The following is a 25,927-nucleotide window of genomic DNA, read 5'->3' on the forward strand; positions in this document are numbered from 1 at the left end:
ACGTAAGGCCCTCTAGCTAGCCCTAGTAGGCATACGAGAACAAGTCAGGATACAGGATACAGATCACGAGTGTCAGACTCGTGATCTGATTGGCTATTGAAACCTGACGGTGCCCGTTCATTTACAGCGCACAGGGGCCTGCTCTGTTTAATCTGAAGGCCCCGAGCAAGTTTAATTAACCTGGCAACACAAGCTAGATGAAATATGATTGGTTAAAAACTCTACCATAATAAATAAGTTATTTTTCGAGTGGCTTTCAATGTTATTTAAAATAACATCAATGTTATTTAAAATAACATTGAAAGCCACTCAACTAAGTGGAAATAATATGACGTAGAGAATACAGAGAATAATTTTGTTAACATATTTATGAAAATAAAATAACAAACTTATGTTATTCTCAGAAAAGTAAATTTACTTTTCTGAGAATGTTTAGGCCAGCAGAGAAGGCCTTGCTGGCCCTCAGGGTCCGCCATTGGGAACTGTACACGTGTAGTGTCATGAAAGACCTTTGGTTCACGTGCCTCGTGTGTATGTACTGGCACAACTTGGTTTTGTGGATATTATTCAAATATGCACACAAAAGTCAATCAAAGATTGATTTTTTTATAACCGCCTAGAGTTAAACATAAATGTATTTACACAAAAGACATACAATCTAAATACACTCAAAGTTGCAAAAACACAATGGTGGCATGAGATCTGTCAGGTTTATGATCGAACCGAAGAAAGTTTCTGGATACCACAAATGCAGGCTCAGATAGAGTGCGATTAAAATTATTTATTACAGAAAATTGCACCGACAAAGTACCAACTGAAATTGCTGGTCACAAGGAGTCAGAAAAGACAATGCATCAAGAAAAAGTGCTTGCAAAAGGCAAAGAACTAAAGAACACCAAGAATACACAAACGAAATCAAGTACTATGACGCCAAACCAAGGATTCTGAACTGGGTGGTAGAAAACCCGACGTGGTTCCGCGATAAACTCAGGGAAGGAGGGCCGTAGCTCGGGCCGTGCATCGCTCACTGCCACTGCCCAAGATAGCTTAACGAGTCAAGAGACTCATGATAAATACAACTTTGGAACCATCTTGGGCATATGTAATAGCTTGCTGATCAAAAATTAATAACGGCTGGTGAAGGAATTGCCCGCAAAGTCCGGGCTCACCTCCATAGTGTGATTGATGGGCCAAATTTGGTTCCCGGCAAAGGGTTGGGGTAGGTGGCACCCCGATGCTCGCAGTCCGGGAATCCAAGCGAAGGTTCCCTGGGTGCACAACTGCTCAACACATTGGCCTAATCTTTCAACTTGACGAGTCCACAGGGTGACCGTGCCATGGAGCGCTGTTAGCGTGCTTCCCAACAGTTGTCTTTGGTTGGCCAAAGCATTCCTAAATTTGTCTGCAGAATCCATAGTGGTCGGATTATTCTGTCATGTTTAGGACCGAACAATGTTTTTGGATTCCAAAAATGCTGGCTCAGACAAAGTGTGATAAAAATATTACACACACACACACACACACACACACACACACACACACACACACACACACACACACACACAAATCATCCAGACAAAGTGCAAACTTAAGTCGTTGGTTACAAGGATCCAGGAAAAACAACACATAAACAAAAAGTGCCTGCAATGGCAAGGTACAATAGAACACAGAGACTACACAAACAAAATATCCAAGTCTAATAATGTGAAAACAAGTATCAAGAGCAAATAAAGGAATAATGAAAATTCTTATAAAGGTCCATGACAACACGAGAGCGACCGTGAACAGCATCAAAAGGTCTCGAATACCAACATTTGAAGCACAAAAGCACGCAAGGTCAATCACCCAACAGCCACCAGTGAGCTCGGCTTGATGGGGAAATGCGGCACAGGTGCACCTGCTGGAGGGAAACGCCCTTCACTCCAGCTGGAGCTCAAACACAATCAAGACAGAACATGACAAGATCAAGGAGCACTGACAGATGGCAAAGGGTCACAATTTATTCTGACCAATCCATCCATCCATTTTCTAATTCGCTTATCCTCACAAGGGTCTGCCTTCGGGCAGTCGGCGGGGTACACCCTGAACCGGTTGCCAGCCAATTGCATCACACACAGAGACGAACACCCATCCGCGCTCACACTCACACTCACACCCAGGGACGATTTAGAGCAGGCATGTCCAGCTCCGGGCCCGGAGTGCCACTGTCTTGCCTGTTTTCCAGCTGTCACGGCCGCAACACACCAGCCAGCTTTGAAGCAGCATTAGAACGTTCCTGATTATTTGAATCAGGTGTGTTGCAGCTGGGAGAGCTGGAAAACAGGCAGGACAGCGGCCCCTGAGAACTGAGTTTGGACACCGCTGATTTAGAGTGTTCCATTAACCTGCCATGCATGTTTTGGGAATGTGGGATGAAACTGGAGTACTCGCGCAGGCACACTTCTGAAGAATGACGAAAGTAAATCTTATGATGCCCACGAACATCTACGTGCAATGTAGCATAAGTCTATTGCTGTGGCCCCGAAACGTCAGCTGAGCTTCCAGTAGGGCTGGCAGTGAATAGCCGAAAATAAAAACTCGTTTCACTGCAATGAATATGAATGTGCTTTTGTACACATTAGTCCAAAGCAACATTATCTTCCTTATTTGTCACTTGGCAGCTGCTCTTGCAGAAATTCCAATTTCGAGCATCACTACAGCAGCAGAAATTGAAGGTTTAGCAAGAACTACGCAGAAAAAAAGTCTCTCGCGTACTTTCAAGATTAATAACAAATCCATTCTGAAAGCAGATTTTTTTTCTTTTTTTTGATCAGGTTTTGCAAAGCCGGTCGGTAAAATTAAAAATAAGGTGGCAACCAAGGTGTCATTTCATGTGATTTACCTTTTAGTTAAACAAAAGAAAGCAGTTGGAAAATTGTGTATGAAGGCAATTGCAATTACAGTCAGCATTTTATTCCAAGATTCCTACAAACGATGAGATCAAAAGGTACTTGCGCGAGCATCACTTGGAATGTATCTGTTAGAAGAACCTTATCAACAGGGGTTAATGAGCAACGAGATTTTCTTTGCAGTTTGATGAGTCATTGATGTGACACATTCCAGAAATGCATTTCAGTTTTTTTGAAGACAAAGTTGACCAAGTGAATGTGAGTGTTAATTGATGTCTGTCTATATCTGCCCTGTGATTGACTGGCACATAGTCCAAAAATCATTTTGGGACGGGGTGCACCTCAGTTGTTTCAACTTCTAGCTGCAGCTAGCCACCACACTGAACTGAGAGGGAGGTTCATATTGATCCACATTTCTGAATTAGTCGTTTTTTTTTTTAACCATTTTACGGTCAATTCATTTTTGCAATGACAATGATGTACTACTTTTCAATGGATATCTTTCAGGTTTTTATTTTTCATTTTGTTCAAATATTTTGTAATATTTTGAGGAGACAGGGGGTGGGGTGGAGGTTTTCCCTTCCCTTCTCTATTGCCCGTCCTCTTTTTTGCGGAAAATAGACAGTGAATGTACAGGTATATCAGCGTTTTTTTAGTCATTTTTGGAGGTTTGAGGTTTTCTTTTCCTCCTACTGTACCTACTTCGGACTGTACTGTCGAGGTCTCTGTATGGTTCGAATGGTGTTTCATCAACTGGCTAATTCAATTTATTCTATTCATCATCATTGGGAAGCTGGAACATATCCCATTCGATTGAGATTAACTGCCCACTAGGAAATCACTTGACTGACTCATAAAGACATAAAGACATACTCAAATTCACACCGTGTACAGCAAAAAGTGATACAAAAAAAAAAATAAAAATAGTAGTGATATAGTTCAAAGGTAAAGCGGATGAGCAGACATAGTTTTCAAGCACTTTTATTCGTTTAACATCTGCTTCAGAGGGATGACGTGTTCATCCTTACTGACATGTGGCCTTAGATTTCAGTTGCCAGAATCCAATTCTTCACAGTAAATAACTTCTTTTTTTTTTTTGGCAACTTTCTTTTCTTATCTGTGTTTATTTTGCTGTATGGTTTCAGCCTTCTTGTTCTGTCACATAACAGGCACAACCACACAAAAGAATGATGAATGGAGAGATAATTGTACACTGGCTCGGAGAGCTTGTGATTTAGTGTGATGCTGAAAGCCTAAGTGTCTTTTTAAGGATCCTGCTCACACTCCAATATCAGTCTTGTCCTCATTGCTTAGATTCACTGTCTCTTGACAGACAAGCAGTTTTTGCTGTCTCTGAACATCCACACACTATGTTTAAATATATTTTATGGTTTCAACCAGACATCCGATGCTATTATTATTTCCCTTGCCCGTAAATTTATTTGCATGGAGTCTAAAAGTGCTCTTGCCTGAGTTTTGCGGCTTCTATTGGCTGTCCCAAAACTTAGCTTACTTTCTTTCACATCTACACATAGAAAACGCAAAGATGGACTAGGCTTGGAGTAGAGGTTTTTCATGACACAACACATGTTGAGTCATGCTTACAATCCAGTAATGTATTAAAAAATAGATTCAAGACTGAATCCTGAAATTATAAATAACAGTATGGCTACATTTAGCAGGAGAAGAACTCTTTACATCGGTGTTGGAATTGTGCAAATTTTGACACATTCTGTCTGTTGCCGGTCCTCCTTGACAGAGGATGTAGCCTGCTAACTAAATACTCTTTTGCACTCTTTTTCAGCAGTTATAGTCTGTCTGTCCTGTGTGAAATTCTAATAGTATGCTGTAGTTGTAGGTCATTATTGGTTTGCTAAAATAACAAATCTAATAGTGACTAAGGCATTTACATGGTACAGTACGTTTGGGAATTATAAAGTAGCCGACAGCAGCGGTCCCCAACCTTTTTTGGCCCACGGACCGGTTTAATATCAGACAATGTTTTCAGGGACCGGCCCTTAAGGTGTGGCGGATAAGTACAACAAAATAATATATGACCTGCATGAAAACTGTGGTATTTCCGAAACATAATAATAAACACGAATCATGATGTGAGGAACGTCCTATCTGGCCGCAACACTTTCTCGTTGTTTGCAAGGGAATCTCCCGTTGAGATAAATCTGTATTTTAAGTAGAACTCCTGAGACTGTCTATTAAACGTAGACTTCTTTGTCTTGAGTCGTAGGCTCCTCTTCTGTCTCCTGGCTGGGCCTTTTCCCCTTTCCAGAGAAACTTTCCAAAGACGTTTGTTTTTTTACTCATTTTGCTAGCTCCTGGATTTCAATTTAGCGGTAACCTATCACGTGACCGAGAAGCGCGGCTTGACCTGCTTCAAGAGTGACACCCTGAAGACAGAAGTAACAGACAATCTGGTAATTTTTCAAAATAAAAAATCTTTCAGATTCCAAAATGTATAAAGATTCCGAAATGAATAGAACGGAAGTAATGTAAGTTATTTATTCTTTCTGTGCGGCCCGGTACCAAATGACCCACGAACCGGTACCGGTCCGCGGCCCACGGGTTGGGGACCTCTGGCCCACAGTATTTCACACCTCCAGGGAAATGTGCGTATTTATCTTGAATTCAATTCACTAAAATTGCATTCAAATTTCAAGGGGAAAGTTTAAAATTATGGCTTTAAATGTGCTCCAAACAAGCTTTGATTTGCAGAACAACATACACGCAACATAGTCCATGTTGTTGCAGTGAAGCCTCCACAGAATGCAACAGAAACTCTGTCGCAGCCACACTGCTTTCATCTCCTTACCATTATCTCAAATCTGGCAGTTGGCGAAATGCAAGCTTGAGTCATGGATGTCAGGAAGTAACTTTGACTCAAAACAATTTACTTAATATGACAGGTGTGCACGTAACAATGCAATTTTACGAAATGTCAACATAAAAGACATTAGAAGACGGTGAGCATTTGCTTTGTGCAAAGTCCAAACAGATGACGAAGCCAGCAAAGGTGGCAACCAAAACAACAATTGAGTTTGGACGACATATATACTTTCTGTATCCTGTGTTTTGTTGGATGTGGAAATGGTGTCGTCATTTGTTTCATTTCAGAGGACAGAACCTCATTTTGGCATAAAGAGCAGGAGAAAAGGAGAGAAAAAAGATTAAACATGTCTGCCGAACAACTATGGATTACGTTAGGGCCGCAGAGAACGTTTTTCAGCTCAAGACTCACCTTTTTAGTTCATCTTTTAGCTGATATGTATTTATTGTATTTGTATATTGATTATTATTATTATATACATTATTTTATATACAGTATATATAGATAGATAGATAGATAGTTGTTTTTTTTTTACACTTTTAATGGGTAATATTGCTGTTAGGCTGGGCGGCACGGTGGTGGACTGGTTAGCATGTCCACCTCACTGAGGTACAAAGGTCATGGGTTCAATCCAGGCTCTGGCCTTCCCATGTGGAGTTTGCATGTTCTTTCTGTGACTGCGTGGGTTTTCTCCGGGTACTCCGATTTCCTCCCACATTCCAAAAACATGCACGGCAGGTTAATGGAAGTGTCTAAATTGTCCTTCGGTGTGAATGTGAACTTGGATGGCCATTCGTCTTTGTGTGCCCTGCGATTGGCTGGCAACCAGTTCAGAGTGTACCCCGCCTACCGAAGACAGTTGGGATAGGCTCTAGCATACCCGCAAACCTCGTGACAATAAGCGGCTCGGGTAATGGATGGAGATATCTGTCTGTCTATCTGTTTATCTATCTATCTAAATATATTTTGTTCAGGCTTTTGCAAACGATTATTTTGCTCGTAGACGAATCACCAACAGAAGTCGCAATTATTCAACTAATCACATAATATGTAAATCAATCCATATCGCATCAGTAAGCAGCTGCCCTTACAGAACCGTTATTATCTTACGGCTTGAATTCTTTACGGCGTGCACAAATGAATAACAAAGACGATAAGCAACCTCCAGATCTCCTCTGCATGTGGGTGAGAATCAAATGTTAAAAATAAGTGGCTACCAAACAATAAGCGTTTTTATATGGCAGTACATAAGTGCATGCCTTACTGTCAAACTTAAAGCTTGCAGGCATTGATTAAAAGGCTTGAAGCCTGAAGTGACCAAACAACAGGTGCACTTTGTGCCATATGTAACTGCTCTAATGGCATTTAGAGGCTTGAACTGTGGTATGAAAAACAAACACAATTGCAAAGCATCGTAAACCTCTGTTCATTCGTCACAATTTCCCGACACAAAAAGATCCAGACGGATGAAAGGCACGGACCAAAATTGCACATTTCCTGAACACATTTATTTTATGAGTATCCTGAAACCGATTGGGAACAGAGAGAGGCTATGTGGCAAGAAAAATTCTGGACACGGTGAAACTAATGAGAGACACAATGTGAACAGCCCGACAAAAATAGATGTTTTTTTTAAATCACTGTCACTATTTAAATCGAGAAAGCTTTCCACATTATGTTGGTGTTAAATGTTATTGCAGCATGTCACATGGCGATTGATTCACTGAGTGTTAAGCTGGCTCAAATCACTTCACTCAGGCCTTATGAGCAAAACGCCACGTATATTCAGCCTGTTTGTCTTTTACTGGCAGCGTTGGTAGCAAACTCATTAAAAAACTATTTACAAGAAATGCAACATATCACATGCAACTAAGGTCGGTGCGCTATGAACACATTGTGCCTAGAAGCATTACTATCCTCATGCACTGGGCAAAGCAAATTACCACAAATGTCCCGCCTGTGTCATCCTCATGTCCCGGGGTTTCATACACTCCCAACTTGCTGCAAACATCAAGCAAAAAATGCAATTAATCTTAACTGACGTGTACCGGCAGAGGGCGGTCAGTGTACGTACGGAATGTCAAATATCAAACAACACCATTTAAAATAGATTCAACAAATAAAAACATCAACTTTCCTACATATAAATCGAATTGATTTTTATTGAAACTAAATCATAACCAACTGGAGGCATGTTAGCATGTCCTAATGCTTTGGAGTGATTCATCCATTTTGCCTGTCTTCACACAGAAAAACCCAGTCTGTGTTTGCATAGCTTTCTCTACTCAGTGTTAAGGTGAGTTATGCATTATGCATATGTAATGTGCTAAAACAGACACATGACCACTTTTTAAGATCAACAACGCTGTCAAGCAGTGGACATTCAGACAGATTAATGGATGAGTTGGGAATACATCCATCTTTCTCTATATAGCAGCCCAGCTAGACAAATTAACCATTTAACACCACACCATCACATTGAACTTGTTAATCAAATATGCGTCAGCATGGCTCACTGTTGTGGTGAGCGTTTGTTTGAGAAAATAGGGTTCCTCATCTGAATTTTAAATGTCTGACCCAATAGAAACAACACTGGAAGATTAGCTTTTCTTATTTTGGGGAAAAAAAAAACATCTGTAAAGTTTCACAAAATGTTATCATAGTTGGCCGTACTGTGTAAGGAGTCATTTATCAGGGATGCAAGGGTTGTTAGCCAAACTCATGTCAACAATGTAAGGAGGAGTTACTGTTTCTCTGCATGCAGGCAGTGGGAGGAAATTTATGTTGGTTTAAGACTGAAATAAAATGGTTGGCATTTAGACTCGCCTCATTGTGGTAGTTGTCAGAAACTCTAAAGCATGACTTGTGCCACTATTCATCCATCCATCCATCCATCCATCCATCCATCCATCCATCCATCCATTCCTGCATCCATTTTCTACAGCTTTTGTCCTCATTAAGGTATTTGGTTAGCTCCAGCCTATCCCAGCTGACTTTGGCCGATAGCAGCCAATCGCAGATGTTGTCAATTCACAAAACCTTAAAATTTGTACTGGAATACAGCATCGTGCTCAACCCGAAAAGACGACGTGGGTCTCCCTTCCCATGGGCTCACCTGTGGTAGAGGCCAAAGGGGTTGGGTGCCCTGTGAGCCGGGCAGCAGCAAAAGGTGGGAAGCTTGGCGGTCCAATCCCCGGTTACAGGAACGAACTCGAGGAACCGCACAGGCTCTAGTACCAGTTTTCTTGAGAAGGTCGGACACACTTTCCTTCTGGAATTGCCCAAGGTGAAAAGTGCCAAGCAGGTGTGAGCAAACTCAATGTGGCTTGTTGCCTGGATATTGGGGTTTACCTCGGTGGACGAGAGGGTCTCCTCCCTCTGCCTTTTAGTGGGGAGACAGGTCCTGAATGTTGTTTGTGCTTATGCATCAAACAGCAGTTCAAAGTACCCACCCTTCTTGGAATCCTTGGAGGGTGTGCAGGAGAGCGCCCCCCGCCCCCCCTTCCGAGACTTCATAGTTCTACTGGGGGACTTCAATGCTTCAATGTTCTGTTATTGGAGTTCTGTGCTCATCACGGATTATCGATAATGAACACCATGTTCAAACATAAGGATGTCCATATGTACACTTGGCACCAGGATATCCTGGGCTGCAGTTCAATGATCGTCTTTGTTGTCATGTCGTTGGATACTTGGGTGTAGAGGGGGGTGGAGCTGTCGACTGATCACCACCTGGTGGAGTGTTGGCTCCAATGCTGGGGGAAGATGCCGGTCCGAACTGTCACACCCAAACGTTTTTTTTTTTTTCTTAGTGAGGTTTGCCTGTCAGAATCCCCTCTCAGAATCCCGTCAGAAAGAGCTTCAACTCGCGCCTCCGTCAGAACTGGTGGTCGACTGGTTAGCGCGTCAGCCTCACTGTGCAGAGGTACAAGGTTCGATTCCGGCTCAGGCCTTCCTGTGTGGAGTTTGCATGTTCTCCCCGGTGCCTGCGTGGGTTTTCTCCGGGTACTCCGGTTTCCACCCACATTCCAAAATTAGTGAAGAATTAAATACATTTTGATGAATTTATTGGAATCAAACATAACATTCTGAGTTTCCAAATGGTCTGAGTGAAGCAGCAGTCTTGGAGCGTATCTCCGAATTTGTACCCACGATGAGGGAACAGGGTTTTTGGCTTCTCTGTACCCAAGCTCATCTGAAAAGGACTGATGCGAAGTGGAAAATTGTGCTGTGGGTGGATGACTCCACATTTCAAATTACTTTTGGAAATCATGGATGTCATGTCCTCTGGGCCAAAGGGGCAAAAGACTGCTAAAGCACAAGTTCAAAAGTATGGGATGCATTCATGCCCATGGCGTAGATCAGTGTTTTTCAACCCCTGTGCTGCGGCACACCAGTGTGCCGCAAGACATTGTCAGGTGTGCCGCCGGAAAATATCCAATTTGTATGCCTGTGTGGTCTATCACACAGAAAGTAATCGTGTAGTACCCTCTCATACCGCTAGGGAGCAGCAACAGATAGCCAATTGCCTTATGTTTAGACGAGAGACAAGCGAATTTGTGACGCATGAATGCAGGACGACGGTGAAACAATAAATATGAAAGATGAGAACATACTTTTTTCTTTGTGTTCATTTGATTCCAATTCAAGCTGTTATAATGTCATTCTTCAATGCCAAAAACGGTTATAGTAACAATATAACACATTAATTATTCAAAAAAAGCGGTTTTTTTTTTCTCCACATTTTTAGCTAGTGGTGTGCCGCGAGATTTTTCCAATGAAAGAAGTGTGCCTTGGCTCCAAAAAGTTTGAAAAACACTGGCGTAGATAACCATTAATGCTGAAAAATACATACAGGTTTTTGAACACCACATGCTGCCATGCAAGCACTGGCTTTTCAGGACGTCCCTGCTTGTTTCAGCAAGACAATCCCAAACCAAACTATGCACTTAATACAACAGTGTGGCTTGAGTTTGATTCCTCGAATGGCCTGCAAACAGTCCAGACCTGAAGTCAACGGAGAGGTAGAATGGAAGCAACGAGAAACTGAAAGTATCGTCTTTGACACAGAGTTAGAGGGAGTTGTTTAATGATAAGGAGAAAGGCAGTTTCAGTATTTTGTATGTCTCTGAGAGCAGGCTGAAAAACAGTTTGGCTCGAATTTAGGAGCAAGGTCCCAATTGTTTTACCATGATATAGATAGGAAGAGAAATGGAGTAGTGGTTATCTGAAATGAAGAGTGTAAAATTCCCTGCCGGTAAAACTGTGTCAGCTTGAGTTATGAGGCTGTAGCTTGAAATTGAGGGTGTTGTGTTGAATGTTATCAGCAGTTACACTCCACAGGTGTAATTTTACCAAGAAGAGGAGGAGACATTCTGTAAGGAGGTAGACGGAGTCGTGAAAAGCATCCGATGCGGAGAGAGAATCGTGCTTGGAGCAAGCTCCAAGCAGGTTCGGTGTCCTTCACTGGAATCGGTAGGCAGCCAAAACAATTGCTTGAAATGGCTGTAGTGAACACTGTCTTGCAGAAGAGGCAGAAACCTTAGCCAAAGTAGAAACACACAGGTAGAGCACATATTATGTAAATGTTGTCATCTGAAGGATATCAGTGACTGTAAACAGAGAACCATGAGATGGAAGCTGAGAAAGGAAGAGGGTTGTGCAGCTTTTAGGAAAGAGGTGAAACAGGCTCTTATTGGGCAGGAGACGTTTCCAATAGATTGGACGACTGCAGACAACATAAGCAGGGAGAAATGAAGAACAGTACTTGGTCTCTCTACTGGTGGGAACGTGGAGACGGAGAGTTGGTAGTGGAATCAGGAAGTACAGGGCAATAAAAACAACGGCTGATATATTGTAGTTGATTTCTTTTTTTTATTTGCCATTAACTTGATTTGTATGTCATGCACTAATTTGCGTTTGCTAGCGAACAGCCAATCAAAGCGATTGTCACCTACACCACTATGCATATTGAGATTGGTGTCCTATTAATTCAAATTATATCTAAAAAGCATCATGACACAAAATTCTCAACACTGCTTGGTGCTTTAGGTTTGCTCGCGCCTCCACCATGAATATGTTGAACAAGATTCTGGACATGTATGCGTCCCACTTTTTGAAACCATGAATGAGGACTGTATAAAAAACAATGACTTTCTATCTGTGTGGCGCAGTGACTCAGTCTTAACGTTGATTAGTCATTACCATGAATATGTCAAGCGTAGGTTGAAAGGTATGAATGTGAAATCAAGACCCTCAAAGTATCATTAAACTATGTTAACTGCTCTGACATATGTGTCAATGCATCAATAGGATTCATTTTCTTCACACTGCTACAAATAGGTCCGTAACACAATACAATGTCTTGGGTGATGCCACAGTTTGCTTCCTGAGAGAGAAGATCAGTCAAATTCACAATACAATAAATCAATTTTCATAAACCGTATACACATTACCTCATGTTTGTGACTGAGAAACTTCAGATGGCAATCACGAGGATGAAGTGTAGAGGCTGAAGTGCGCCTGACAACTGAAACACATTCAGAGGACAGTCCTCTTTCTACTGCAATAGCTCGATGTGGACTGAGGAAACCATCCATCCATCCATTTCCCAAAACGCTTGATCCTCACAAGGGTCGCGGGCATGCTGGGGCCTATCCCAGCTGTCTTTGGGCAGTAGGCGGGAGACACCCTGAACCGGTTGCCAGGCAATCGCAGGGCACACATAGACGAATGAACATTCACACTCACAATCACACCTAGGGACAATTTTGAGTGTTCAATCAGCCTGCCATGCATGTTTTTGGAATGTGGGAGGAAACCAGACTACCCAGAGAAAACCCACGCAGGCACGGGGAGAACATGCAGATTCCACGCAGGAAGGCCGGAGCCGGGATCGAACCCACAACCTCTGCTCTGTGAGGTCGACACGCTAACCAGTCGAACACCGGGCTGCCCCTGAGGAAACCTAGTTTTTAAAATCTTGGATCCAGTATAGTGCCGAGTGGTCAAATATTTTGAGATTTCAAATAGAAGTTTTTCTTTTAGCTGTTTTTTTAGACACCCCACTAATGTGCTCACATTTATTTCCTCTTCTTCCAGAGCAGGATAAAAAATGGGCAGCATAGAGATGACTTTAGACCCGGACACATGATAACTTGGTTGTTGCATCATTAAACGGTGCCAGAACCTTTAAAGAATCAGAAATTATGTTGAAATGCTGGGAGGAGAGAGCAGCAATGTAAGCATCCAAACCCGCCAGTCTCTGGCGCATATTCAGTGTACTACTCCAACGTGTCTCCACCACCTGGATCAGTTTGAGAACATGCTGATATGCTTGCAGTTGGACCTGTGATAGTCTCACCTACAAGTACAGCAACTTATTGTTGCTTTCCTTGCATATCCACGTGTGTGTGTGTGTGTGTGTGTGTGTGTGTGTGTGTGTATCAAAAATTACCTTTGCAGTAGTGCTGGTCTTGAAATATCCAAGGATCTTCTTGCTTTTGTCCCTTATTTCTGATGAAGTGCTTTTTTTGACGTCACATTTAATGAATGTGCCGCACAGATGGCATGATGACCTCTCTACTGCAAGGACCCATAATGGCAGATTCATCCGTGACGAGGCTGGTGACCTTGTCACTGATACCCCACTCGACAAGAAGGTCCTTTATTACACTGGCCAAATTTGAGGCAGTGTGTGAATGTAGAAATAGTGTCACACCTAAGACAATGGATGGTATTGTCATCGAAGTGAAGTAATTAAGTGGATGACTTCATTACTCACGAACGAACGCTGTTAGTAACGCCATTAGACTTAAACACTGTTATTCCCGACACCGATAAAAAGCATTAATGAGCTGGATGGCGGGGCAAACGTGAGGCTCCAGAGGAAAAGAGATAGCAAGGGTGTAGGACTTGAAATATTTCGGGTCATGGGTCGAGACCAATTGTGAATGTGGAAAGAAATTGAAGAGAATGATCCAAGCAGGTTGAATATGTCTCGTGTGTTATGTGATAGACAAGGCTCAGGATGAACGGAATGATTACAGTAATATAAATACAGTTTTTGCTTTTTTTGTTTTTTAATTTATGGAGTATTTTCTTTACAATATGCTGCTTCCATCGGCAATAGAGCCTTTTCCAATCATTATAATACTCCGAATGGGTGTATTTTCTTGTCAGGAGAAGAAATCGTTTCAAGGTAATTATAGGGGTGACTTGATCTCTCCAAGTTAATTGCATCGGGCTTTAATACTAAGAGGAATTTAATCAAGCAACTGATGGTGTTAGACTCCATCGAAGCGTCTCTCTGTTTTGCATTTGACAGCTTTGAGAATGTTCATTTCTATGAAAAAGTACAATTGACCCACAGAAAGGATCAATAGAATTAGCCCACCACAGAAGACCCCTCCCGTCCCCCAAACCCACACAAAATATTTGTTACTCCTCAGTATTTCTGCATTTTTGGGCACTCCATTTTACCGTCCGAAGACACAACATCTCGTTTCTGTGGCAAAAATAAAATATGATAAAGCAATTGAATGACTTTGTTATGAATGTGTGATTGAAAGTCAAATCTGGCGGATTGTCCTGAAAATAACCTGTCTCGTTGCTTTCATTGGCTTCATTTCCTGAAGAGGAATCAGGGATCAGTCTCTCAGTTTGTTGGTCTGACACTTAATACTAGTATCCACCGCTGATCACACTTGGATGAACCTTGGGGAAGTCAGAATCTCTTCAAAGATTGATTTATGAAATGTTAACCATTTGGGGGAAACAACATGCAGGAATGCAGTTGTCGTTCATGGTTCTAATACGTTTACTCTCTGATTTTATAGCACCTTGTCGTATCTGTTCCTGGTGGCTTAGTGCCACATGATACAAAACACCGGCTGACCCATTGGCTCACCTCCACACGCTCACAGATGGAAAGAGCAGCCTGATTTGACGAGTTGTGACATTTATTCCCTTTAAGGCTTAGAATTGTTGTCTACTGCCGCAGAATTGTGCGGGTCTAATAGCTGTCGCTTCACTCATAGGCTGTGAGCTAAAGTATCCTTGAGCATCATCAGTGTGTGAATGAGTTGCAATTATCCAGTGTTGACAATCAGTATATTCTGCCCTACTTGTCCATGTCCGAGACGTGAACAGATAGACAGATAGCGAACAATGAAAAAAGACCAAGAATCCAAGATGTTGAGATGGAGCTTTAGTTTCTTTTTTCTTATGTTGTAAAACTGTACAGAGAAACAGAAACGCAAAAGGGGATGTTTCATTAAACACCGTTTAAAATAAATGTCTCTGTGTCATCACTGTACATTGCAATGTTAACTTGCATAAACTTAGCTTAATGTATAATAAATGCAGCAGAAAATATAGAAAATATACATTAATTGTACAGCCGTTTGCAAATAACAGTGCATATAAACGCCATTACTTAATGTAACTACGGTTCTGTGACTGTGTGCACAGCTCAATAACCAAGGCTTATGAAATGTGTGCCTATACACATGTCTAAATAACTACGAAATTAATTAACAAATAGTGCTTTGTGGTTCACTCTTCACAAAATAGTGTATTATCTTACAATAATAATGTCAAAACGCAATATAGGTCTAGACAGAATATACTGTATAGGCCTAGAACCAAAATATGCATGCTTAGCACTGAAAATAGCTGCGACTAGCATGCAGTAGCCCATATGCGAATATGGATAGCCCAAACGCTAATGTGGCATAGCAAAAAACTGACAGAAAATCGTTCTTAATATTGCATGTTTCCAATACGAGAACTGAAGCAACGGTTTGGTAGACATCATGTAAATGCAGTCTAAACAGGAATCAACTCACAGACGATGCTTTCCAAGGCATATACTCAAGAAGAAAACAAGAAATGAGGACAACAGCTAGCACGAAACCATGCGGACTTCACTGGACTAGATACTGTACTTCTGGTTTGTGTTGCCAAAATTAAAGTCCCCTAGAATCTAACTAAAAACGGAACATGACAAGGTACTTCCGGTTTGTGTTGCCAAATTAAAGTCTCCTAGAATCTAATTAAAAACGGAACATGACACAGTATATCTCAATATTTGTGTGGATGGGTGTTATATCTTACCCCCCCCCCCCCACACACACACACACACACACATTACTTGATGGGTGTCTGGCTAAATAGACAGTATTCACGCGAGGTCACAGAACCTCACCAATCGACCCGGTAGCCATTTTGTGTGGCAGCCATATTGTGTGGCAAACAAACACTTGTGGTTAGTTGAGCAAATGAAAAGCTGTGGCGATGGTGTTTCTTAAAAGTTACTGACAATGGTAAACACATTCATGGGTTAAAAAAAGAGGGCAAAAAAGGATGTCAAAAGAAGCTTCTTGGCTACCTGTTGTCAAATGTGACTGTTTGTGAATGAACAAATGAATTGAGTGTGTGGAGGGATATAGGATTGATATAGGATTGGTGGAGAGTGAATTACACACAGAATACCCCAAAAAAACAACAACAAAAAACAAGAGCAACAAAAAGACTAATTTGGCTCGAAAAAGATACTCATCTGTCCTCGGCAAAAAATCATTAGAATGTATTAAGAGTATAAACTATTCCATATTATGTACTGCTATTATTATTCAATGTCACAAAGTAACTAAAACCATGAATACAAGTTGGCGGGCCCCACCAAACACAGCATTATTCTTTGGTTAATGTCACTCTTATTTTGTTGTTCGTTCCGGTACGCCAGTCTAAACATTTGCACTGGCACAAGGTGTTCGCCAGGAGAACGTCAGTGAGTACTATCTAAACTGGTCTGGCAGAAGAGAGTGCTACAGAATGCAACCTCATAGGATTCGCAAATACTGATCCTTAATGTCCTTGCAAAACACTCTATTCAAATATTTATGTTAAGTGTAAACAAACAAAAACGACCTGTAACATTTATAGCACAAAACCCTTTTTTATATGACATCACACCACTACCTTCTTCATTCCTCCAACAAGTATTTCCCAATGTATTCCAATCCCAGGCACTTATTATTGTTGCACTTTTGCCAATATTAGCTGATTCGGAGTCAGAGTTGACTTGTTCTTTATACACTTTCAGAATTATGGGTGTAATACATGCTTGACCCTTTTCTGACTCTCAATATTAAAGTGCTTCGAAGAAGAAATATTGGACCACAACACGAACAAAATGGAACACAGTCCACATGCCACCAAGGACACAATCAAACAGAAAGACTTGTTCTTCATCCTTTTTAAATGATAAATAAAATGATGAATAAAATGAATAAAATGATGTGGAAGACAATTGTAAATAGCACTGCGACCCTATTCATATCTGTATTTATATTGCACTTAATTGAACGGTGTTTGTTTTTCTTTTCTTCTTTCTTCTTTCTACCCATTATCTTGCTGCTGTGGACTGTAAATTTCCCCAGTGTGGGACAAATAAAGGATATCTTATCTTATCTTATCATATCTTTTTCTTTTTTTTTTTAACATGACTATGTACTGAGTGGGGCAGCAAGGTGACCAACTGGTGAGCACAGTGCAGAGGTAGTGGGTTTGATTCTGGGCTCTGGCCTTCCTGTGTGGAATTTGCATGGTCTCCCTGTGCTTGCGTGGGTTTTCTCTGGGTACTCAGGTTTCCTCCCACATTCCAAAAACATACATGGCAGGTGGATCGACCCCTGAAAATTGTTCTTAGGTGTGACTGAGAGTGAATGATTATTCGTCTATTCGCCTGCGATTTGTTGTCGACCGGTTCAGGGTGTCTCCCGCCTGGCCTTCTGCCAGAAGACAGCTGGGATGGGCTCCAGCACTCCCGCGACCCTTGTGAGTATTAGCGGATAAGAAAATGGATGAATATGCTGAGTGTGATAGTATCCATTTACAACTGAAGCAATAATATTGGAATTACAAGGGGCTAAAATTATTTATTTATTAATTTTTGTCACACTGCTAACATCAAAAGAAACTGGGGGGGGGGGGTGATCAGGTCAACATCTTCAAGAACACGGTTGTCAGTATTCATGAGTGAGAGTCCAGTGAGGGATAATATTCTTGTTTATGCACGAGTGACTCCTACTGGCTGTATGGGCAGTTTTGTACAGTAGCTAAGATCAGGGGACATTCTCTGTGTAGTTTCAAAAATGTCAGGTGAAATAAGGAGGGGCACTGGTTTCATTATAGTAAACGCAGCAAAAGCTTATCAAAATGTCCAGTTCTTTCTGGATTCATGGAGGATACCAGTTTCCTGTCAAAACACAGATCAAAATATTCACTGTGGAAAAATTGGCCTTGGAGAAGGGATGGGTGAATCTGCGCTCAGCAGATTTTCATCCTACATACTCATCATTCAGTCAGTCTATGAACAGAGCTGCCAGTCACGTAACTGACCAAGCCCTACCCTACTCTCAGAGTTACACTATATGATTATGTGCTATTCATGGACTTAGTTCAGTCCTTGAAGTGATGAATTATAACCTTTTGTTTCCATAAAAGTCAAATAAGTGGTGGAAAGTGACCTCTGTCCTCTTTTAATTCAATGTGATTCCGGGTGGCAGTGTTGAAAGAGTCATTTTCAAGTCTATGTGATTATTGTAGCAGAGGGAGGGGAGTGGGAATCGTGGGGGCACTGGTGAAGCTAGTGGTTAGCACATCTGCCTCACAGTTCTGGGGTTCTGGGCTCAAATCTCAATTCCAGCCCACAGAGCTTTACCGGCACTCTGACTTTCTCTCTTCCACTCACAATAACACAAGAGACAGACAAGAACATTGGTACTGGCAACATTGCGATGAACAGATAATTGTCATTTTGTGCAGTTGAAATGTATCATCCAACTTGAAAAAAAGTCAAAACCCACAGTGTGATTGCACATGTATGAACCCAACGTGGTACCCCCCTGTTGTATAGTTATTCAGTTTGATTCTTTTTGAAATATTAATTATATTACAGTGTTTTGACTAGTAGGGCGGCCCAGTGGTCCAGTGTTTAGTCAACCTCACAGTGCAGAGGTACCGGGTTCGATTCCAGCTCTGGCATTCCTGTGTGGAGTTTGCATGTTCTCCCCGTGCCTGCGTGGGTTTTCTCCGGATACTCCGGTTTCCTCCCACATTCCAAAACCATGCATGGCAGGCTGATTGAACTCCCTAAATTGTCCCTAGATGCGAGTGTGTGTGTGTGTGTGTGTGTGTGTGTGTGTGTGTGTGTGTGTGTGTGTGTGTGTGTGTGTGTGTGTGTCCCCTGCGATTGGCTGGCAACCAGTTCAGACTGTGTCCCGCCTACTCCCCGAAGACAGCTGGCATAGGCTCCAGCACGACCTCGCGACCCTTGTGAGGATAAAGCGGATCAGAAAATAGATGGCTGGATGGATGGATGTTTTGACGAGTGTTGGCTCATAAATCATATTCTTACTTTGAACATTTTTGGGTTTTGTTACCCTTTAATTTAGTCATCTACCTGTTCTCAGCACAGATGGAATCAAGTCATAACTCTGTAAGTCTTAGGAGTTGCTATTATTGCTGTAACCTTCAAGTCTCAAGCAAGTCCAAAGTCATTCTGTCTTGGGCAAGTCAAAGGTTATCGTAATTCAAGTACTGCTCAGGCAAGTCACTTTATTAATGCAGTAGTAGCTGCAGTATCTGGGATTCACAGATAGACACATTATCGTGGAAGGCTTCGCAGCGGCCACCTTGACATTTCCCACAAGTGGAGATCTTGCAGTTTCTTATAAATGTACTTTGTGTGTACTGATCTCCGACATTTTTAGTTTACAATACTGTTAAAGGTTTGCGTGGTGGTAGTTGGAGGACACCAAAAAGCATCGAGGCAGGGAGGAGCAGGGTGGACTGAGCAAAATGTATTTAAAAAAAAAAATACAAACTAAGGCTGACACAAAGACAAACACAGTGACAAACACAATGACCCAACCTCGATAGGTCGGGCAGGGAGTCCTTTTAACAGAAACACTAACTAATGACACAACGACCAACTGTGTTGTTCATTAATGACCAACTGTGCCACTGCGGGAAGAGCCCTACAGTGCCACCTGTTGGTCACAAACAGAACCACCCTAACAGTACCCCTCCCTCAAGGGATGGATCCCACACGTCCCAAAGTCACCCAATGGCATGACTCGGCGGGGACAGCCCGGGTTGGGGCACAGCACTTGCATCGCCAGGGACGGGAACAGAAGGCAACCGCAAAACTTGCCTCGCTGGGGTCAGGAACGGGTGGCAGTGGGACCAGGCCTCTGGTCCTGCGGGGTACAATCTGGTCGGGTCATTCTGTTAAAGGTTTGTGTGGTGGTAGTTGGATGGCCCCAAAAAGCAGGGAGGCAGGGAGGAGCAGCGTGTACTGAACAAAATGTATTTAGCAAAAAATACAAATTTTGGCGGACACAAAGACAAACACAGTGACAAAACACAACGACCCGACCTCAACAGGGAGTCCTTTAAACAGAAACACTAACTAACAAAACAATGACCAACAGGTGTGCCACTGCAGGAAGAGCCACCTGTTGGTCACAAACAGAACCACTCTAACAAATACTTCATGACCTGGTTTGAGGCCATGAATTATACAAAGATGGCCATTTGTTACAAGGTGTCAACATAGTGGTCAATAACAGTGGGAATAAAATTAGGTTGTTTTCTTTCAATTTTGTTCTTCACAATTTTTATAGATCAGGGAGTTTACAAAGGAGAAATGGAAAATACAGACAAAGTGATTTTTTTCACATTAATGTAAGTGTGGAGGAACAGCATCTAATAATTGTCTGTGAAGCTTTTTACTTTTTAAAGTGACCTTAATTAGTGGTACAGTAGAGTTGTTTTATATTCCTCTACGGCAGCTTTTCACTCAGGCCTACAACAATGAACCAGTTTCGTTGCCAAGTCGGGAGCCATTTGGCCCTGGAAAAGAAGCATGTGAGCTCCCTCATGAGACAATAACACTTAGAATGCATAACTGGGAATATAACCGGAGTACCTTTGAAGAGCCGGGTAATCACTAACATGCTTTCAACAGATGTGTATAGGTCATCACAGTTCCTCCAAGAATTTAGAGAATCTAGATTGTTCACTGTAAAAGACTTGCAGCCTACTATGCACTGTTTCAGAGCTTTTCATACTGCATATTAGTACTATTTATCATGCTATAAACATAATACAAAGTTTCTCAAGTGATTGTGCTGATATAGTTTCACCTCCAAGTTGGCACGACAGCTTTTAATGGCTAAATGAATTCTCCTTCTATCTGTAAAGGAGTGACAGTTACAGCTCATCCAAAAGCTGCATTCAAAGTTGTGAGTGATTCGGATTTGGGTCAACAAAACAACCGCATGGGGAGACTTTACTTGAAAATAAGAACTCCAAAATAATTTACATACATGACTCAGGTTACTTTACAGAAACTGTCCAATGCTGAAACAGACATGAAGTCCGCCACGTAGCGAGCATTGCCAATGTATACCAAATATGAAGGGAACTCTTCAACTTGGACATTTAAATTAGAAAAAAAAACCCATATTAATTAATGAATTAAATCCTATTTTATTTATGATTTATGTTTATGTTACAGCTGTGGTTGTTGTTAAAGTGCTCTATATTTGAAGGTAAGGCACAGGCAACACATGCATTGATCAGACCTGTATCGTTGTTATTTGACAGTTGTTGAAGCACTCCTGCTTGCTGAACCAAAATATTGAACCCAAAGTATAAATGCATACATGCTAATAGTATGATTCTCTGGACCTTGACTTCAGGAATTTCCATGGATTTGACCTGTTAAAACTCAAATTTCACAGTGTTGAACAACAGGAATCATTACAAAATTTACATGGGGTACTTGGCCCATTATTTGACAGTGTGTCTCTGGGACTCAGAGATTGTGATTTGATCGAGTATTACCCATTTGTATGTTTTATCAGGTGGTCATGTGGACTCTTACTGAACTCAGACTGTTCAAAACCACCCTCATACTTCTCTTCCACAAATGACAGATGTGAAACCAGATAAAATAACTGTGGCTAGTTCACTGCTGAAGTCGTTAAATCTGCTTGAACCACAATTGAAATATTTTCAACAACTGGTGCTTTGCCAAGAAAAACACAAATCCTTGTGCTGCTCGGATTAGCAAATTGGAATGGTTTCTGGTGGTGATGATACAGTTGAGTCCGTGTATACATACAGTTTCCAGATACTGTAGTTCAGATAGAGGGGAGAAAAACCTTTACCCTCACCCTGGACTGCATAACAACTGTGCTGTCCTCTCTTACCTTGGCAATAATGACAAACAGTTGAACAGCATTTAACAGAGTTACGCCCTCCAAGATAATCACCAAATTCACAGATCTGGGCAAGTGTGTTTTCATATTATTGAACTTTTTGACAGACTTGCCCCAACCTGTTTGGCTATTCAGCCACTGCTCCTCCACTCTAACCCAAAATATTGCCAACCTATTGACTAAAACCACCACGATCAGCTTTTTCCCCACTGCTGTGTCCCAGCTTAGCTCCTCGCTCCCCACGCACTTCCACACAGGCAGTGTCCCCCCCTCCCACACACACACACACACACACACACACACACACACACCCCAGTCTCGGATTGAATTAACTGCACTACCTCATTGAGTTGCATCTTGGATTTACATAAAATTGCACAATCGAAAACGGGGGCATTTTGATTCTCACGGAATGTTACAATAGCGATCATTTGAAAATATAAGATAATATTTACGCAGAGTCATAGAAATGTACACTTGCACACTTATATTTGTGTCCTACCTTGTAGAATCATTGTTGATCATTTTTGTGAGAAATCATGAAACACGATTAGGTTTTCCCATAGTGTAGTTGGATATTAATAGTTTGATAAATACTGCAAAGATAATTTGAGCAAGTTTGTTATTTCAGAAGTGCGTACCAAACTGGTAGCTCCTTGTATTATTAACCTGTAGCCAAGAAGTACCTCTTAGTTTCAAAAAGGTCGGTGACCTCTGCTCATCATCATACTCAGCCTGTCCATAACATGTACAAACCTGTTGAACGAGGCACTCATGTTGACATATTATATTATGTTCTATTATCTTCAATACCAAGCTGTATATAATGTAGATCCTATTTAATTATTGCCTATACCCTTCTGGTTGGATCTGATCTGCATTTTGCTGCCACGTCCTTGTGACGTGCAATGACAAAGTTGTATTTTATCTAAAAATACAAAATTGAACAGAACACAAGATGCACCCTCTTAGGTAAATCATCACCAGCAGACTTCTGGTTCTACAAGGACAAAGTCACAATAATACAGAATCTACAGATAATGAAATAAACAGGTAATTAAATTTTTCAAAAAAAGATTAATCAGTATAGTGTTTCTTCTGCACCTCTTCTCCCTTAGCGATTTCCCTAAATTCCTGTATAAGCCAATTAAATACGGTCAAAGTTGGTCTATACACTTCATGAAGATTCCGCCATTTATTTACATGTAAAAAAAAGTCTGCCTGTGATATTTTTTGGGGTAGTTAACCCGTTCACTGAGCAATGAGACATGCAAAAAGTTGTGATTGTTATGCATCAGTAATCAGGATGAATCTACCATCATTGCAAAGCAGTTAGATAATATTGCCCATACTCAAATGATTCATGTCCTTCAATTTGTGAGTTCAATTGTTTTTTTTAATTTTTATTTTGTAACCCTTGAAGGAATCTTATTTAAAAAGCTAGCAACCCAGTATGTTAGGACAAATGGTAGCACATAATTACTGTAAACGTTAAAGGACATAAAAATCACTTTTAGCCAAGGTTTAATGATCATAAATGCATTTGTGCTCTCATGCTGGAATCTCGGGTCAAGTTGAAATGATAAAGGTGTATGTGTCATGTGAAATCCTTTTTTTGCCTATTTTCTTTTTCAGATCTCTGTGATTAACACTCCCTGTGAACTTGGCACACCGCGACTCCATCTGCAGCCCAGTGGGAGGTCCAAAACAACCTTAGAAGGCCTCTGGCGTTAGGTTGGTCCGTGGGAAGCTGAGAGTGATGAAGACTTGTTTTGTGTTTGTTGCAGCTCTGCTGTACACCACCATCCAAGCATGTGAGTTTTGAGCTTTTCACTGACCTATTTCAAAACAGAGTACTTAAAAATCTGAGATTCATGATTAAGAGTATTAATCGTCAAAATCATGCCGAAGTAATTTTCGAATATACCGCTAATTTGTTAGGGGCTTTTTACCCATCATTGGGTCACTCACCCATTGCAAATAGCTGAGGAGGCCAGACAAAGACGACCTCATATCCGTTCAAAACAAACATTTGGACCTCTGTGTCCTTCGCCAGGACACTGGTCACCAAAGACCCCCTTTTGGGGTTAGGCCTTGAAGTGAGGCTTGATGGAAAGCGCCTGGCGGCTGGGCCTCCACCCATGAGGTGCAGCCGGAAAAAAGTGGAAAAAGTAAAACATGACTTCCCCTTGCCATGGCTGTGTCCAAATGTCCATACTATTCCCTATATAGGGCACTATTAAGGGGTCACGGCATTTTGTTGGAGTGTTCGAATGTCCAAGATTTAAAAATAAAATGTAGTTCACTCAAAATTATCCATAATGCACTTGGGAAACTAATGCGCATCGATGATCACTCAACAGGTTAATAGAGACCACAATGGATTGCTAGCAAGCAAAACAAATGGCGCAAGCGACAGCGCAAGCGTCAAAGCGATATAGTAAGCATGGAAATAATTACTTTTATTTAATTTAAAGTATGTACAACAAAGGAAATAAGATTCAGCTTTAAATAAACATTTTCTATTCACAATAAATAGTTGGACATCTCAATGTGCTGGTGGTGCATCTTTACAAATACGGTGGTCACGTGATATGCGACAAGGAACAAGTAGTTAGCTGGCTGTCCAAATAGCCAAACAGAATGAGGGAACTACGATTTAGTGCGAGACTACATAGTCAATGAGGGGTTAGGGGATAAGGGTGGACATTCGGAAAAAGCCAATGTTTTTTATTGAAGGTAGAAAGTATGAAGCGGAAATGACGTCCATTTGTGCCATGACGTTATCTGTACAGTTTGGATCAGGATATCTCACTTGATCTCAATTATCATGGACCGTATATGCGAGTAACTCTGTCCGCTCACACATGGTTTACTATGAATATTTCAGAAACTGGCATTCTGACCTTAACCTGAATATGCATGCACTGCATGTAAACTATGTGGCAAACCATGTGAATGTTGCAAATACAGGAGTGTGAAAATGAGTATTATCAGCGTGTGGTGTAAAACAGGAAACATGAGTATAGCGTAACCCAAAAGACAAATTAAATCCTGGAACACGAACGGTGCAAAACCCAAACTCAGCTGGCCTCAAACATCACCAGCTGAGAATCACTGCTTCCACTCTTCGTTTGTATCAGTGTCATTGAAATGCGTCGAAACTTTAATGTGTCCCCTGCGGCCATTCATTTACTCATATTTCAAGCATAATGTCTCATTTGCAGCTTCCTCCTTACTGTTTCCCTCTCTGTGCAGGAATTTTAGCCACAGCATTTCTGGATGTCTTGATACAATGCTCATGTAACAATTGTCATACCACTTACATACCTTGCAGAGGAACTCTTTCCAGCTCCTCTCTGAGCCCTTGGTATTTCTCCAGTTTCTCGTGTTCCTTCTTTCTTGATGTTTCAAGTGATTCCATCACTTGGGACCGCTACATCCACTACAACGGCTTTCCTCTGCCCTTTATCTATGATCACGATATCCGGTTGGTTCGCCATTACCATCTTGTCAGTCTGGATCTGGAAGTCCCACAGGATCTTCGCTCTGTCATTCTCCACCACCTTTGGAGGTGTTTCCCATTTTCAGAGGATGAGGAAACTGAAAGGTACTGTTGGTATATCTGGGCCTCAATGGCTCTGGTGCTCAGGGCCTGCTCCTGAGCAGCCAGGATGAGTGCCTCTGTGCTGTCCTTCAGGGCAGCCCTCTCTCGCCACTGATAGGACTTCTTGAGATCAGCCACTTCAGTTATGGTCCGGTGGTACATCCCGTGTAGGGGCATGTCCTCCCAGATGGTCCCTCTTTCAGCACCTCATCCTCCGTTCCCCATTGTCTGAGACATTGTCTGAGTACGTCATCCGTGTGTGTGTGTGTGTGGGTGTGTGTGTGGGTGTGGGTGT

The 25,927-nt window shown here is 41.7% G+C and overlaps 1 protein-coding gene across 1 annotated transcript in view; it reads left to right on the forward strand.

Moving 5' to 3' along the window:
• cemip (cell migration inducing hyaluronidase 1) overlaps positions 1-25,927 on the forward strand; it is a 154,735-nt gene that overhangs the window by 34,669 nt on the left and 94,139 nt on the right. The window contains exon 2 of the mRNA XM_019859939.1: positions 23,661-23,839. Within this exon, the coding sequence (XP_019715498.1) occupies positions 23,785-23,839 (55 nt within the window). The 5' untranslated portion in view covers positions 23,661-23,784. The remainder of the gene's footprint in view (positions 1-23,660; positions 23,840-25,927) is intronic.

This window comes from Hippocampus comes, unplaced genomic scaffold, assembly GCF_001891065.2.
Source record: "Hippocampus comes isolate QL1 unplaced genomic scaffold, H_comes_QL1_v1.1 scaffold75, whole genome shotgun sequence".
NCBI classification, from domain to species: domain Eukaryota; kingdom Metazoa; phylum Chordata; class Actinopteri; order Syngnathiformes; family Syngnathidae; genus Hippocampus; species Hippocampus comes.